At 37.7% G+C, this 18814-nt stretch overlaps 1 protein-coding gene across 1 annotated transcript in view; it reads right to left on the reverse strand.

The window, feature by feature from the left end:
- RABGGTB (Rab geranylgeranyltransferase subunit beta) overlaps nucleotides 1-18468 on the reverse strand; it is a 446107-nt gene extending 427639 nt beyond the window's left edge. The window contains exon 1 of the mRNA XM_044086834.1: nucleotides 18298-18468. Within this exon, the coding sequence (XP_043942769.1) occupies nucleotides 18298-18300 (3 nt within the window). The 5' untranslated portion in view covers nucleotides 18301-18468. The remainder of the gene's footprint in view (nucleotides 1-18297) is intronic.
- Nucleotides 18469-18814: the final 346 nt, after the last annotated feature.

The raw sequence follows: 18814 nt of genomic DNA on the forward strand, positions 1-18814 counted from the left end.
TAGACAAGTGGGAAATGGAATTTGTTGGAGAAAACAGATGAAGGAACACAAGATACTGGGAGCAAATAACTAGACAGGGAAAGGTAAATGAATGGGAAGAGGCCAAGAACACAACTGAACTGCAGGCTAGTATCAGGGATTGATATCAGAGTATAGGCAACTGGAAAGGGTTTGGGGAATCTCAAGATAAAGACCTGCTTTGGTAGACTTTTGAGTTGAATCTAGAACAGAAACTGTTAAAAAGTGGATGATTAATAGGCCATATAAAATACGGGTCTATATTAGAACATCGAAGTTTCAAAACTTCGAATGTTCTAATATCAAACCCTATTCAGCAAAAGCTGAAAACATCGAACATACAGAACAGCGAATTGTTTCAAAACACAGACACACAACACAAGCACACCAAACAAACAGCAATCAACACACATACACCTACTAAAATCTTACACCTAACCCTACACTGAACTATACACACACCACTAACCATCCACTTACCTTAACCCAAACCCTAAGTTCCGTCACTATCATACACTCACCTCACCTGCGCCCTAACCCTAACTCACCTACCCCACCCTAACCCTCATGTCCACATAATTGCACACTTACCTGATCGGCACTCTAACCCGCCCTAACCCTCACGTCCACACAATCGCACACATACCTAACCCGCACCCTAACCCTAACTAACCTAACCCGCACTCAATAGCACACTTACCTGAACCCAACCCGTAACTTTCCACCACAGCACTGAAAATACCGAAGCAACCAAATTCTTTCCCTAGGAAAAAATTAAGTTTTATGCTGCTTCGATATTTTCAGCTTTCGTTGAATAGGGTTTGATATTAGAACATTCAAAGTTTTGAAGCTTCGATGTTCTAATTATAGACCCATAAAATACTGCCCTATGGCTTTAGGAATCAGAGAAAGTTAGAAACGATTGGGAAGAGAGACTGGAGAAGGAATTCACAAGTAAACAATGGGGGGGGGGTATACGTACAGCTCCCAAGAATGCAACAAAGTCTAGAAGATTTAGGATTTTTTCTTGAAGCTATTTGCATATATATTTTACACCCCAAGCAGATTCCAAAGAATTTTTCCTCCGGTAGATGACAAATGTTGCAGGTGTGATGGGGAAGAAAGAGATAACTGGGAACATATGTTTTGGGAATGTAATGAGTTGGCAGACTTCAAAAATTCTCTACAGAGTACTCTGTCAGAAAAATTGGGTGAACAAACTGGTGTAACCAAGGACATTATTTTTTTGAGCTGCAACACAAGATCTGAACTGCCAAGACATAGTAAGGCCTTGCTAAGTTTAATTCTAGTGGCTGCAAAAAAGCAATTAACTAGAAAATGGAAATCAAAGTCTAAACTGCATTTAAAGTATGGACTATTGCAACAGAGATTAAATAACTGAAGTGGGATCTTTAGAAAAGGGTAGAGACAAATAATTACATAGGAAAAATAGAAAAAAGCAGAATAATGATGACAAGGAGTGAGATTTAACAGAAGGCAGGAAGTGAGCAATTTATGTAATGTTGGATTGATGATAGTTATAAAAATGTGATATATAATGTCTGAAAACAAAAAAAGCAGACTCCATGGAAAGTGCCATCTTCTGGTGGAAGTATTAAATTACACATATAAAGTAATAAAACCATGAAAAACACAGTTCAAAATAGATAAAACTAAAAACAAATTCCAGTTGCAAAACAGTTAAATTAGAATATTAAATAAAGAATTGTAAAACACTCCTAATATTAAAATAAAATATCAATTACACTATGCAATTAAATATTCACCTTTCTGAAAAACAAAGACTGCTTGATGGACACTTTGTTGCTAACCCCCCGGGGGGGGGGGGGGAGGGGGGGTTAGTGGCATCTAACAACACTTGTCAAAACAGCTCATGTTTTTCAGCGCAAACCTCCCAAGTAACCCTCCTGTCAAACAATGGAACTTTCTCTAAAACAAATAAAATAAATTTCTTATAAATTTTGACAATCATTAGAATGTTTATATAGTGCATTACTGTTGTCCCTTTTTGCTGACTCACAGCAAGAGGTTCTCCGGTTCGATCCTCGGCTGGAGTGCCTTCTGTGCGGAGTCTGCATGTCCTCCCTGTGGTCGCGTGGGTTTCCTCCGGGTGCTCCGGTTTTCTCTCACATCCCAAAGACATGCTTTAGGTGGATTGGACACTCTAAATTGGCCCTAGGTGTGAGTGTGCGTATCTGTGTGCCTTCTATGGAAGGTTGGGTGCCGGGCTGACACTGTAAAACTCCACTGCCAATCATGAGCGGACAGGTGATCTGCTGTGGCGACCCCTAACCGGGAAAAAGCCGAAAGAAGAAAATTACTGTTGTACCTTTTATTAACTGCATATGTATGTTGGCAAATCTTAGCTTTTAAAGCATTTATAGTCTTACCAACATAAAATGCAAGACACGTGACACATTGTGCTAAACAAATGAATCCTTTGGTGCTGCAGTCGAATTTGCAGTTTAGATAGAAATGTTTTGAAAAATTCCTCAATCACAAAGATCACCCTTTCCGCAATATATCTACATTGGGCACACGCATCACATCTGAACATGTCCTTAGAAACCACATTAGAGTTAAACCTGTTTTTACTACCTTTTTAAAAAATCTTTTTTAAATTAGACCCTGTTCTAAATACCATAGTGGGGCTGTTACCTAAAAGCAAGTCCAGAGCTTGTGTTGTTATAAAATTCTGTCAGTTCCTCTGCAGGATATTTCACGCCTCACTGGTGGCCTTACTAAAGCCACAAACCATGGCCCTGTTGAATAAATTCCCAGTTTTACCATCACAAAAGAACCTAGGTTTGTCATCGGCCACTACATTTACCTTGCTTTCCAAATCAGGAAGGCTATACTTCAACACTGGTCTGCAACGGTGGGGCCACTTTTAATGATTTAATTCTTAAAAACATCAATAATGTCAACAGGAGAGTGTCTATCTTGAAACATTTTGACCATTTTGTTGACTTCATCCAAAAATATTGTTTAATCACAAATATGTCCCAGGGGTTCCACCTGTGTTCCTCATTGACAGGGGAGACAGGTGCTGACTGAGGTTTATTTTTGGGGATAAATTCTTGACTAGGCTTGTAAGGGGCCCGGGGCCATTAGCCTAGTAACCACCTATGATCAAAAATGAGATTGGACAACCTGATGAAGTGACTCTTAATCACATTTTTCTTTTGCCATAGGGGGTGGTGGCTGTTATAATGCAAAAAAAAAACCACTGGAATATGTCTCTTTCCTGAGCACACCAGAGGAAAAGTAGTTGCCCATAGCATTTTTCCTAACAATAGCTTCCAAAAAAAATCAACTTTATTTGCATCAAAACTGCCCTTTAAAAAACAAAAATGAGGTGGTGGTGTTAATGTAAATCAAAAATTAAATTTAAAAATACCCAAAATCAGCAGATCAAAGGATGAAATATCATCTAAATATCTCAGTTAGGTTCCTGATACTGATGGAGTAAACAGATATAAAAAAATAACTTCCCACCACCATAAAATGATATTCGCAAACATTGGTGCTACAGCAGCCCCCATGGCCACACACTTGTTTAAAATATTCAGATAACATGAAACTGTTGGTCAAAACCATTTCTATAACTTCTATTAGTAGGCTGATTCTACTTTGAGAAAGGTCAGACCCATTTACTAATGCATTATGGAACTGTGATAAATAAAAAAATAAATAAATCATGAGGGTTTAACATTTATTTACTGGAAAAGTCAAACTAGGGCAGAGCCCATTTTCAGTGGAGGCCAGGGAAGAAAAGCTCCAGATGCATGTATTTCGAATGTGGGAGGAAACCGCAGCACCCGGAGGAAACCCATGTGAACAGAGGGAGAACATGCAGACTCCACACAGAAGGCACCCCAGCCAAAAATCAAACCAGAGAACCTCGTTCTATGAAGAGACAAAGCTAACCACTGCATCTCTGCGTCACCCACAGGGATGACCAAAAATAGGCTATGTAAAAGGAAGATCAAAAGCTAGAAGGCACACACCAGAAGGGAGAACAGAAATATGATATGGGGTGATGGAACTAAAGAAGATGGGTACAAGGGGTGCAGCAGGTGAAAGGAAGGAACACAAGGCTGACATAAGAAATATAACTTCAGGGACAGGGCTAGGTCACAGAACAGAATTCCTAGAAGCAATGGAATATCAATAAAGTACATCAACACAATTAAATCAGTAATGCTTTGGGCAGAGGGTTTAATCTGAGAGGGAGTGGAAAAGGGGAGCTGTTGCACTGGGGCTATGTGCAACAGTCAGAAAGACCTTACAGCAAGAGGTCTTCTTCCATCTGCTTACATGCAATGAATTCTTCGTGAGAACAGATTAGGAAAGCACAAAATAAATGCAATGACACAAGAAAGCAATATCAAAAACTTGAAATTTCAGGTGAATGTAAATTTGTTTTTAGAGGTACAGCATAAGGGAAGAAACGTGCAGTCAGTCAGAGTATGGGTGGGTGCAAAAGAAAATACACAGAACCAAGACTTATGACTAACATTATTCAAATCTGGTGATGAGGTACAAAATAACAATAGCGAGCACAATACAAAAAGTAAATTTAAAAATAAACCCGGAGAAGAAAATGTCAAGTCCAGAATCACGAGCAATCTGAAAATATCACAAAGCATATAAGTAAATTTACCTTGCCACAGAGGAACAGCCTTCACCTGTGGTACTTGTCGCCCAGGTTTGGCTGGTGTCTTTGGTATTAAAGAGCTGGCTGCAGAAGGTGTATTACGTTTGAGCTGCCAAACGACATAAAACAGACACTTCTTGCCCATCCTATTGAGTATCATACGCTTAGGACTATCACTTAAGTACAGTAACAACATAGCATATCTGCATCCCAAGAGCTAAGCAAGGAAAATCCATGCAAGCAGCCATGATCTACTCTTCACCTATATGTCAAGATGGCTAAATTGCTCTTATTTATTTGTTAACCTTCTGGCTGGACTGGCCTGAAAGCCCTTTTCATCCACAACCTGAGCTTAAATGAGGAAGACAAGACATACTATCGAAAACAATAGCAATATAAAATAGTATGTTATATTTATTTATTCTTTGTTTAACTGGGTTGGTACAGGACCCTCCTCAGTCACTTCCTGGCTAATAAGACTGAGAAAAAAAACAAATACTGAAACAAGCCACATTATGCAATACATGAGCACACAAGTCAATACAAACAGTACAATGCCATCTACCATAAAATAGGTGGCTGTCTGTCATGTCATTTATAGCAAGATAGTGGATTGGACAGATGGACAGTGGCACAGATAAAAGAAACTAAGAAGTGATAGCTGCCTTCTACAGAGAACCAAAAAAAAAAACTAAAAATTAGTGGAAATAAGATGTTACATTTGGCCATTTCCTAACAATTACGTCAAAAATACAAAAAAACACAGCAAACATATTAAAGTAGAAAAGATTATAATAGACATTAAGAAATGAAATAATGGATACACAATAATGAATGTGCTAAGAGCAAAGCAAATAAAATGCCATGTTTAATGTTCTAAGAGGGAAAAGACAGGGAGTCCAACTTCATCATTTTCTTAAAAACTGTAATGCTAGCAAATTAAGGTATGCAATCCAAAACTGTTCAAGAAACAATCACTTCAGAAAAAGTCTCACATCAGCCAGGAAAATCACTATTCTGCTGCTGATTAGACTTTTCTGCCTCGGGGGTGGGGGGGGGGGGGGGACTTTCTAAGATCTCATCACTAAGTGAAACACTAAGGAAAAAAACATGAGCAATCTTCATAATTATGAATTATGAGACAAACTGCATCTTCCTGGTAGGCTCATATCAGATGTCTAACAAGCAAAAACGGCTGTCAGGTAAAACCCAGTATATAAAAAAGGAACTTGTAAAAACAACACTATACCAGGAACCACACAATAACGTCTTTATTAAACAAACAAATAAAATACATAAAAGAGAAGTGAGCACTTTCGCAACCTTAGCTGCTTCATCAGACATAGATATAAAACATTCTGTTGCTTAAATACTTATACACTCAATTAACTCTCAATTAGTGAAATCATGCATTTAAAAATTTTAAAGTTATATTCAACCAAGATACAAAGTCAAACTGCTATAAAAGGACAACATAAAAACATATAAGCATAAAAACATGTATGAGCATATGTTAAAACTCTGTATATATCTCATGTATAAATAAGTGGTGCAACTATAAATAGTACTAAAATAAAATAATATAATGATGTGGACACATTTAGCTCAATGCTGATAAATATCCAGGGCTAAATGGGTCCACATCATTAGTTCCCTTCCTCAAAGCAAGACGTCTCTCACACAAATAACATTTTTTAAAATATCTTTTCATACATTTTATACAACCTCTTATATTTATATTCTATTTTATTTATATTCTCTTCATATTTACACATTTCATATTTAATACACACGTCTTTAAGACATACACATACACACACATATATATATACACTTTTATTATATTATATTATTTTATTTTAGTACTATTTATAGTTGCACCACTTATTTATACATGAGATATATACAGAGTTTTAACATATGCTCATACATGTTTTTATGCTTATATGTTTTTATGTTGTCCTTTTATAGCAGTTTGACTTTGTATCTTGGTTGAATATAACTTTAAAATTTTTAAATGCATGATGTCACTAATTGAGAGTTAATTGAGTGTATAAGTATTTAAGCAACAGAATGTTTTATATCTATGTCTGATGAAGCAACTAAGGTTGCGAAAGCACTCACCTCTCTTTTATGTATTTTATTTGTTTGTTTAATAAAAACGTTATTGTGTGGTTCCTGGCATAGTGTTGTTTTTACAAGTTCATATCAGATGTCTCTTAACTGAATGATGACCTATGGAAACCACTGGCTAATGCAGTAAAGGAAAAACAATATGATTGCTTCCCATAAGTAACTCAATAGTTTTGTAAGGATGGCAACAAGGGAATACATACATAGTTGAACAGGACCACATGGAGGACAGTTAGGGTAAAGAATTTGGGATCAGCATCTTCTCCAAGCTAAAATCTTACAATCCGGCAGCTGGTGCAGAGGAATGAAGCTCTGAGTTCTTAACTAGCTGCTTTCTCTAATCCAGTGTTTCCGAAACTGGGGTCTGTACAATAAATTCAAGGGGTCCATGATCATTTGCACCCACCTGGCTTTCAGGCATCATCTATGACCTGACCCTGTAAATGGAGAAAGAAAAGTTGCGCTGCTCAAGCACAACTTATTTAAAAAAAAAAAAAAAAAAAACAAGAAAGAAACTTCCCTGTTTGCAGCTGAGCAGTGGCTAAGCAGCTGCTTGTCCTTAGTTTTTAGGAGGAGAAGCAGGATTGCCAGCAAATAGAAATTAATGCAGAGCTGATGATTGATTCGGACGATCTTGTTGACAGAACTTGAAGGTATATATATATATATATATATATATATATATATATATATATATTTTTTTTTTTTATCAGGGCTTTAATAAGAAGCAGTACCTGAGTACAGCTGTCAGTTGACTAGATATTCACAGAGTGTGCCAGACTTTTGCCTTATTTGGTCTGTTTCACAAAAAATGGAGCTTCTCTGGCAAATCATTGAGGACTGAAGAAAATGGCATACTTTTGAGCTTTAGATTTCATACGTTTCAAAAAATTTGTATTAATTCAAAACTTGTTGTTCCATCAACTTTCTAAGTTTATGAGCAATATTTAAAATGTATCCTTAGCTTTGGCCCTTTGTTCCCTACAGGATGACAGGGTTTGTCCATATTTCTTGTGCTGAAGAGGTTGAGAGGTATTGTATGTGTAAGAGGGAGGCAGGCAGGTGTGTGTGTATATACATGTGTTTAAGAGGGAGGCAGGTGTGTGTGTCTGTGTAAGAGGTAGGCAGCATACCCTTCAGCTGTCCAGGTTTTTGCAGAATTTCCATATTTTTGCCTACTGTTTTCAGTCTGTTTCTAATAAAATTGCATTTTTCTGGAAAATCCCTGGCAAATCATTGATAACTGAAGTCAGAAAATAATGGCAGACATTTGAGCATTAGACTTCATAGCCTTCAGAAAATTTGTACTAATGCAAAACTTGTTGATCTATTACCTTCCTAAGTTTACAAGACCAAATATTAAAATGTGTCCTAGGTTTTGGCTCTCTGTCCCCCCATTATGGCAGGTGCATTTTTCAAGAAATTTAGTTTCAAGTGCATTTTCAAGGAATTGTGAGCTTCAAGGGAAGAGAGGTTTACTGCTGCTCATGCTAAGTCTCTTTACAATGTGCAACAGATTAGCAAATAGTACTGTGGTGCAGCCTTTTAAAGCTGTGTTAGTAGCACAGCAGGTAGCATGCTTGCATTTTAATGCAGAAGGCTGTGGATTCTACTAACACAGCACAATGATGGATTGTTGATACGGTTTTGCATTTTTAAGGAGTGGGTACTGAAGTCCTGAATACGTCCTCTTTTGGGTGAGATGCCTAGTAACCATGAACCTGTTTTCAGTTTGCCATCCATGCAATATTACCAGCTTACCATTTTTTAAGTAGGCAATTTATTCTTCAAGAGCAGCAACCTTTTCATTAGTTACAAATCTCTAAGGTGGAATTATTCAGATGACTTACTTCTGCAGAGATTGTGCATATTGACCGACATTGGTGGACTGTAATGACAGAAGTTTGAGTGGCCTTTTATGGTTGAAATGTTTGCAATTGGGCGGTTTTGTCATTATTGGCTCATATGTTTTTTTCACTGCTTACTGGAAAAAATGTGCATAACTTAGCGTTGCCACCCCTCCATTTTTTTTCCGGAGTGCCCGGAAATCAATAGGGCACTCCGGTTCTTGCTCTGGGAGTCCGGAAATAGTAAGTAGTTTGCGACGTCAGCGAGTTCGACAAAAAAAAAAAAAAATGACATTGCCGTCTTGGACTCTCGGTTGATTGGCTGCTTGCTGCAGAAGAAGCTCATGCAGCAAGCAGCCAATCAACACTTAGATTTGCAAGTCAAATCCCCGCAAAGCCCGCGAAAATTAGGGGATAAAAAGCGGTGCTCCAGCTAGCTACTCTTTTACTCTCTACTCTAAGTAAAAGGTCGGTACGGTACTTACTACTTAAGGTCTGAAATTTCTTCTTGCTGGTTCGTTCGGGACGTCTTCGGTGGATTGCCTGGTGTGCTGGTTTCATTTGCTGCTGCTGCTGCTGCCTGGAAGGATTGCCCTAGCCCTGCTGCTTGCCTTGCTTGCTGGAGTCTTGCCCTGGAGAAGTGCTGTGGACTGGCCGACTTGGTGGTGTTGTGTTCCCCTGCTGCTTGCTGGCCCTTTGTTAGCTGCCTGTTCTCTTCTGGCTGAGAGCTTGTTTAAGGAGCCCTGCTGCTGCTTTTTCTGGAGGTAAGTAAGTAGAATTTTTTTTAAATGGATGAATACTAGAATTAAGGTAGATTTTCAAAGATTAGTGTGACAAGGGGAATGAAATATTGCCAGCACAGCTACTAGTGAATTTTTTAAATATTAAATTTATATTAATTCACTAGCTGTGCTGGCACTATCTCATTCATTGATGGTGAGAAGATGTGTGTAACTGTATCTAGATGTTCAACATGTGGTGATTATTAACTAGAACAATTTCTAGTTTGTAATCACCACATCTACTTTATTCTTTATCTGTAGTTTCTAGTATACTGTCTGCAGATATATATAGGAAGGGTTTGTTTGACTGTTTTTAACTGCAGTTAGTGTAACTAATTTTCATGTGGGTGCACTTTGATTTATTATTTTTCATGTGGGTGCACTTTGATTTGTTATTATTTTTCATGCGGGTGCACTTTGATAGTGAATGTATACTGACGGAGTTATATAGGGTACTTGCTATGATTGCAGAACTAACATTTCTCTAGTCATCACTGCTATGTTTACCTTGATCTGCATTTTCTAGGATATACCAAGGCTGTTTTTACTGCAATGTTTTAAATATTTCATCTGGTTTTGGACTTGGTTACAGTGAATATATGATGACTTCATGATTTGTATAAGATGCTTGCCTTGGACTGTAGAACTGTCTTTTCTAGTCTGTCATCACCGTGATGTTTACCTTGACCTGTGTTTTTCTTCCTAGGGTGTCTATGTCTAGGGTGTACAGTCTTAGTATTATAGTGAGGCTTAAATGTAGCTTTTTGTCTAGCTTGTCATCACCACTGTTTATCTGTGTTTTCTAGGGAATACCGTCTATACCAAAGCTTACTTCATTTGATACAGTGAATATATAATGACTACATGATTTGTATAGGATGCTTGGACTGTAGAACTGTCTTTTCTAGTCTGTCATCACCGTGATGTTTACCTTGACCAGTGTTTCTTCCTAGGGTGTCTTTCTAGGGTGTACAGTCTTCGTACTATAGTGAGGCTTAAAATGTAGCTTTTTGTCTAGCTTGTCATCACCACTGTATCTAAGTAATTGTATTTCCATTTTAGTACTACCTGTGATATGAGACTTGGGCTTAGTTTTCCCATGCTTGTGTGTGATGTACTGTTGTATGTAGTGAACCTTTGAAGTATTGCTAAATAAAGTTTTTTTTAATTTACTTTTGACTCGTTGCACATTTTTCTACTTATTGGTAACTGTATGTGATAAAGACTTGTGCTGAAGGGTGCTAGAGTAAAGGGGTGTGGCTATTAAAGGGAATGGGTGTAACTTGATTGTGCATGGGGCGTGGCTTGTTTGTCAGGAAATGGCACAGTAGAAAGGTGGCAACCCTAGCAGAACTATACATTTAAAACAAGTACTACCAAGTGGTGCTGTATTAAAGGGATATAATTTAATTATACAATCAGGAAGGTGAATCAAAGAACTTTTGCATGCTCTTAAAAATGTTCGCAAAGGACCTATGCTTTGAAAACAGCCCAAAGTTAAACAATCCACCACTGGCCAGATGCATTTTCTTTGAATGTGGGTTTCAATGCTGTTTCAGTGAATGTGAGTTTCAAAGGCAGAGAAGTTGTAATGTTAAGTTTGTTTTCACTGAGACTATATTGCTTTGTTTAGATTTAGCAAATGTCCATCAGTGCTTGTGCTAGAAAATTTGAAATACAAGTTTTAAATTAACTCCAAACATCTGTAATCATTGTAGAAGTAAAGCAGAAAACAGTATGCACACTGAGAATTTTGAAAAGTGGGGAGAATTAGCCAAGTAATGGACACTGAAATGGCTGTGTGGTGGTGAGGTGGCAGATTGGGGGGTTTGGGGATTGATCCAAATGTAACGTATGTGTACTGCTGCCGATAGGGGTCTATCAAAATTTTAATAAAAGGGGTCCTCCAACTTGCAAAGTTTCAGAACCACTGCTATAGTCCACAATGTGGGGTTTGATTACATATTTGTAAATTATCTAAAACCCATTAGACACAAGAGTCCCTTTTCAGGGGCAATCTGGGGAGCCCTGTCTGGTCAAGTGACTTAGTAAGAATTACACAGTAAAATAATGGAGGTGGAAGGAATTAAATCCTGTACAGCTGTCTATAGAAAACAATTAATTCACAGCATGGAGCCTTAACCCACTGTGCGAACTGCCAGACGATGCAGTTATGCACTAAGTAAAATAACATCTTAAAATAAAATAGCACACAATTTCTAAAAAGCATAATTTAAAAATGTACAAAAGTGAACTGAAAATCATTTAATGCTTGCAAATGTAAATATTTTCCTTAAGATTGTCTGTAAAAGATATTCATAACAGCATACAATCAGAATGCAAGGCAGTTCTCATCTGCTGATACACATTTATATCCATCACTGTCAGCCATAGTGCATTTCTGCATATACATGGACAGGCCACTATATAATTATTCGGAAATAGAACTGATTTTCCTGGCAGTTTACTGATTACATGTTTTCTTGAGGATAGGGAAATCAAGTTTTGTTGGTAAGCCTCCAGGTATACTAATGCAGTTTCAGAGACCACAAGGTAGGTAAGAGATACCATTAAAGCTCTGTTCCCTTTTCTGATAACTGGGTTTTGAAAGAGTATTCGTTTGCCTCCAGACATTAAAGATTTGCTACTATGTACTGCTTCATCTTTCTGCTCAGTTACATGGTTTAGAGGTGGACATCTGTGCAATTTATGTTAATAAAGTACATGACGGAGAGTTCTCTCCTGGCTAACCTTCATACCTTCCTAATTTCTCTCATATACTTAGATTATAAATGTATACTGCGGTGGTGGTGCTGCAGTGGCGTTGTCGCCTCATAGCAAGATGTTGTCCCGTTTGATTCTCAGCTAAAGCGTCTTCTGTGTGGAGGCATGCGTGAATGGGCGTGCCTTAGTTGAAGGTTGTGCATCAGGGCTGGTAACCCGGTACGTAAAAATCCACTACCAATCATTAGCGGACTGGAGTTCCGCTGTGGCGACCCCTAACAGGGAAAAGCCGAAAGACACAAACACAAACAAACTTAGATTATAAATGTAACTAAACAGTAACATCCAGCCATTATGCTGTATGCCTATCTTTCTCTTGAAAAATGTTTAATAGTTTTGCTGTCTTTACTGAATGATACCGGTTTTGACTGTAATACTACCTGTTGATTGTTATACTACCTGTTGATTGCAATGCAAATATTTTTCTTGTAATTCTCTATGTAATGTAACTTTGTATGGTGGAGTCTTTCTCCCTTTTTCTCCCCGGGCCTCCACTGAAAATGGGCTTTCGAGCCCAGTGGACCTCCCCGGTCACCAAACTGTAATAAATAAATAATGCTAACTAACAGTATTACAAAACATTATCACGCGTTACTGTTCTTGTAAACACCCTTGTTTAGAATGGTTCTGACTGTGATAAATGTTATGGTGTACATCTGACAAAGTCATAGCAACTGTACAAGTGTACTTGCATACTCATAAAAAAGAGAACGTTAATAGAATCTGTATTGCCATTGTGATGAATTTAGTCACCAAAGAAAGCTGCTTGTTTTGGTTTTTACCTCCACCTCAATGATCAAATAATAAAGAAATTACAAATACTGAGGAGAAGGACTGCACAGCAGCACTGTGTTCTTATGGAGTCGTACACTTGATTATGCAGTATAGCATGCCCTGCATGACATACAAATAAAAACAAATTACTTAACGGAACGGAGTCTGCAGATCAAGGATGCACTTAGTGACAGTGGAGTAAATGTTATCGTACATTACTATTTAGTACATGTAAGTATCAAGTGTTCAACATAATTAAATATTGTGCATTAAACCATGTTATCGTACATTACTATTTAGTACATGTAAGTATCAAGTGTTCAACATAATTAAATATTGTGCATTAAACCATGTATAGCAAATGTATCTTACTGAATGCTGGATCATGTACATTACAATTTATTTATTTTATTTATTTGCAGTTGGTTAACCAGGATAGTCCATTGGACCAATAAGAACCCATTTTAAATGGAGTCCTGGGGAGAAAAGCTCCAATACAAAGGTTACAAAAAGATTACAGCAGTTTACAATTTAAATCATTTGTAGGTTCAAAGACAAAACAAAGATTAAGCAGTTACAATAAAATTTTAGGTTACATTTTGTAGAAGACAAAGATTAAGCAGGTACAATAACATTTTAAGTTACATTTTGTAGTAAATATACAGTTTCTTGAAATGGAATAGTAGGATTTGAAAATTATAAGAGGTTATTTACAGTTGGCTTAGTATTTGTTGTCTGGAATATATGAGATAGTTGTCTGTAGGAAGTGGAGAATAGGCTATGAGGGGTGGGAGCTGGAGCATTCCCACATGGATGTTAAAGTGGAGTGATTTTTTAAAGGAAGGGAGGTTGGTGATAGTACGGATGGAGGGAGTTCCATAAGTGTGCCAGGGCAAAGGACAAGAGGTTTTGCCCTGGGGAGCGAAGAGGTTTGTGCAGTTCTATTAGGTTTTGGTTGCTAGATCTTAGGAGTCTTTGTGGCTGGTGCATTTTAAAGGTACAGCAGAGGGAGGGACAGAGGGAGGGATGAAAAATGAGTTTGTGTGCATAAGTAAGCTGAGTATAGGAGAGATAGTTGGGAAGCTCTAGCCAGTTTAGTTTGTGGAGAGATGCACAGTGATTGGTTGATGATTTGTGGTTAGTGGTAAATTTGGCAATTTTATTATAACAAGAGGACAGTTTTGTTTTGAGAGATGATTGTAGGTTTGTTAGGAGAGGGGCACCATAAAGGAGGGAAGGGATGAGAAATTTAGTAGAGAGAGTGAGCTTAGTAGATGTAGTGAGGTATCTATTGTGTCGGTAGAGCATGCCAAGTAACATTTAGTTGTAGATGGGTATTGAATTTAAGCCAGTCATCGATCTGGACTCCTAGTAGTTTGGTTTCAGATACCAGTTCAAGAGGTGTGTTATTCTGGCTGGTGATGGAAAATAGTTTTCTATCAATGGTGTTGGTTTTAGAGGAGGTAAATACCATAAGTTTGGTTTTAGATGCATTGAGTGCTAGATAATTGTCTTTCATTCATTCTTATGTGGTAGAGAAGGCGCCTTGAGTCAGCTTTAAGAGAGCGGGGATGGATGTGGCTGCACAGATAACTGCTGAATCATCTGCATATTGAATAAGGTTAGCGTAAGGGATTGAGCGGAAGAAATCATTTATGAATATATTGAAAAGGAGGAGACCCAAAATGGAACCCTGGGGGGACACCAGTAGGGGTGTTAAGGAAAGAGGAGATGGCTTTTTTCCACTTGACAGCTTGTTGCCTGTTGGAGAGATAGCTGGTGAACCAATTGAGAGAGGAAGGGGATAGGTTTAGGTTAGACAGTTTATTCAGGAGAAGGTTGTGAGAGACAGTATTGAAGGCCTTAGAGAGGTCAAGTAGGAGGGTAGATACAGTACAGCCAGAATCCCTGGCTTTATTCACAGTTTCAGAGCCAAAGGGTGGAGGAGCTACAGATAGTAACAATCCGAAACTGTAGCAATGGCTACAGCAGAAAGGTAAGTGTTATAACACTCATTTGCCTTAAAAAAAAATCAGGAGAAAAAAGTATAGAGGGTAGTAGAACAAGTGTGGAATAGGCAAAAGAGTAAAGATTATAGGGGAAGGGGAAAACAGAGTGGGGCTTGCCATTTAATAGACTAGCGATTGAAATATATTCAGAGAACGAGCATATAGAAGTGTAGTGCCACCTTGTGGCGACAGGAGAAAATTACACCAGGGATACTCACTTTACTGAAGGAAGTCTAATTAGGCATAGGGAGAGAATGAAGGAAAAACCTGGGAGGGATGAGGGGTACATGGGGCTGTGGTCGGCTGCTATCACGCGGAAGACAAGATAAATTCACTTAAGTTAAAAAGCAACTATATAGAATACATAAATATTTTAGTATACTTAGCATACACTAAGCCTTCTTTGGATAAGGTAATAAGCAGTCTGAAAAGTGCGTTGTGTGGTAGAGGCATCTTCACAGCTATGAGGAGGTGGTATTCCTTAACAGAGACGTTTCTGGAGTTTGTTTAATGTCTTGACTTGGGAAGGAAAAGTGAGGGAGCACCCAGGCAGGAGTACTGAGCCTTCTTTGGATAAGTTACTAAACATATAACCAATAAGGGATAACTGTTTGTTGCACATTATCTTAAGTATAACACACCCCATTGCATAAATATTTTGTTCTTACACAAAGTGAGCTATGGCATGCTACCTCAAATATGTTTGCATGTGTGCACAAATACACACGCACACTTATTACAAGAAGCAGTCACCTATCTACAGCCCCTTTGTTTACATGCAAGTGACTGGCAATTGTTTTGATCCTAGTACAGTCAATAATGGGGGCTAGTACCTCATACTCTCCTTTCAATGACTTATGTGTACTGCAACCATAAAATATACTAATCGTTTACAAACCTTCCAATACATTTCTAGGTTTTTGTTTGCTTTTGTACTGTAAGGGGCACCAACATTTATATGTAATGTTGCACTGTGTGATGCCAACCCTGCATACTTGCATTTGTGTGTGAAAACAACAGATAACATGTTCACAATGCCCACACTTACCTCAGTTGCAAAATGAGTTATGAGTGATATACAACATTACAGTTGCTGGTGATGAGATGGGCTTACATAACCTTATTAAGTAAACTGTCCTTTTTTTCCTACCACATTCTAGCTCACAGTGCGTGCACTACAAAAAAATTAAGATCACTGGGGGGGGGGGGTGTAGAAAGGTCTCAACAGCTGTCAAACAAACGTAAGATGACAACAAAGGCTTTAATCACACATCTTGCATTCTTGCATATTGACTGCAGTGTGACTTTACATCTTTAACACAGTATACTACTGCTGTGCATTATGGGGTGGGCACAATTCTCCATCTGTGCAATACAGTGACTTGCATTCTTGTAATGGAGTACTGTTTTATCAATGTATGCAAGTCTGCTTAAATGTAGTATGCCATCTTTCTCCTGTTTTACTGCCAACTTAGCTGGAATGAGAAATGCAGATTCACATTAACTGAACCACCACATTCTATAAAATAAGACCAAATCATTAACTTGAATAATGCACCAATATAAAACGTCAGTCCTTACCATTTTCTTAACACATAATATTTGTCGTATATTACTGTATCGTAATCTCATTCTTTCTCATTTCCCTTCTATGAGCCTTGTACTCATTCAACACTACACTAGCTCACATTTCATAATTTAACAAGTATACTGGTATCAAGAGCCATTTTTAACTTTTCACATGTTACTCAGTTGCTGCGTTACTGAAACAACAGACAACAGTTCAGCAATTAAAATCTCTTACACTTTACTAACGAATGAGAAACAGAAAAAGTTTATAAAGAGTGGCGCACAAACAATGGACTTTATGTTCAAAAATTAGATTTTTTCCATACCAGTATGTCTATACAAAAAAAATGTTAAGGATCACTATACAAACTATTTGGCTCCAAGTCCAAATCAACAACATAATGATAAAACCATTTGACTTTGCAAAGATCAGCCTCTAGACAGCTCCTAATTACACATAAACAAATATACAATGCCTTAAAAGTTTTTTTTTCTGTATACGCCTAAGATACTACAGTCCTGCCCACCGTGATTTATCTGTCATACCCCAAATATCAAAACTGCACATGCACAACATTTTAACTTACGTAGTTCTTTCTTATCAGAACAATTACAGTTGATTGGGACAATGGCATTGCACACCCAAAGCTACTACCAGGCTGATCTGTGTCCACAGCCTCTTAGCACAAAAAAATGTGGCCAAAGCCAAAAATAATGGGGGGGGGGTGATGCCCCCAAAATAGGGACACATTTTACTTATTGTTCTTATAAACTTAGAAAGTTGCTAGAATAAAAGATATTGTGTTACTATGGATTTTCTGAAGGATATGAAGTCTGAAACTCAAATGCCTGTCATTATTTTGTGAATTCAGACCTCACCGATTCGCCACAAAAATCCAGAAATATCACAAATTTTAAGAGTAACGGACCAAAAATAGTCTGGACAGTTGAGAGATATGTCAGTGACTCATAGCTCTCAACCTTCCATGTCCAAAATGAGGAACACTAGCCCTCAATGTGGAACAAATGGGCAAAATATGGAGCACATACTAATAGCTTACTAACAACTTCCAACTAGGAAGGTCATAGGATGGTTAAAATATGCTGGTTTTACATGTAAAGAAGATATTTTAATGAAGTAACATGATTCATTTCTATTTACAATGGATTTCACTTAAAAAATCCTAACACTGAATGTGTGACATAGTCTTTCAATGTGGAACTATCAGGAACTTCGAGCAACGTGAAACACCCAAAGGTCCAACATCAGGGACAAAATTTAAATAGAAGTCTGCTAAACTTGAAAGTTGTTAGAATAATAGGTCTTGCGGTAGTACACGTTTCCTTAAGGATACGAAATCTGAAACTCAAATGTAAGTTGTTATTTAGTGAATTCAGTCTTTAGTGATTTGTGAGAAACCACATTTTATGAGAAACAGACCAAAATTATGACGGAAAAATCTGGACATTTTGCGAAAATCTGTACAGTTGAGAGGTACACGAACATCCCCAAGTAAGTTCCAGTATCTATGCAAGTTCGCCTCCTACTGCTTAAAAGCCAAACTCACTACTTCAAAAAAGGAAATCTACAAGCAGCACGGATCTATAACTCACACCATTTACAACACGATTATAAGGTGTACGGACACCAGCATCAGAAAAATCTAAAATGTAAAAGAAAAAAGCTGACAATTACTTACCATGTATGTAAAAAAACTGATCAATTCACATAAATATACACTCTATACCCAAGATAAAAGGACTGTAAATATACAGTGAAGGCAAATTAATTAATTTACTACAACATACTACCGTTTCAATAACCTATACTAACGCTCCTATCCACTTCACTCACTGACAAGATAACTCACATGCGCAGAAATCATTTCAGACTATGACGTACCAGGAAGAGAAGGCGTCATTTCAAAAAAAAAAAAAAAAGTTGGGTGCGTTTGCGACAGACGTGGGTACCATAAATTGGTGTAATCGAAAATAAAACCAGTTACAGCAGTAATAATCAAGAGTGGGGTAACAGGAATTTGTATCAAGCTTTAGACGCAGGAAGCTGTTAAACAATAAACAATGATGTCCATTGTTTTGTGAAGTGTGTGTTTGCTGCATACCTCTCAAGTGTCTGATTTTTTACTCAAATTTTGAAAGTGAAGTCGCGGTGATACAGCGTTAGCGTTGTTGCCTCCTAGCAAGAGGGTTTTCCGT

This window comes from Protopterus annectens, chromosome 10.part0, assembly GCF_019279795.1.
Source record: "Protopterus annectens isolate FY-2018-M chromosome 10.part0, PAN1.0, whole genome shotgun sequence".
NCBI lineage: Eukaryota > Metazoa > Chordata > Ceratodontiformes > Protopteridae > Protopterus > Protopterus annectens.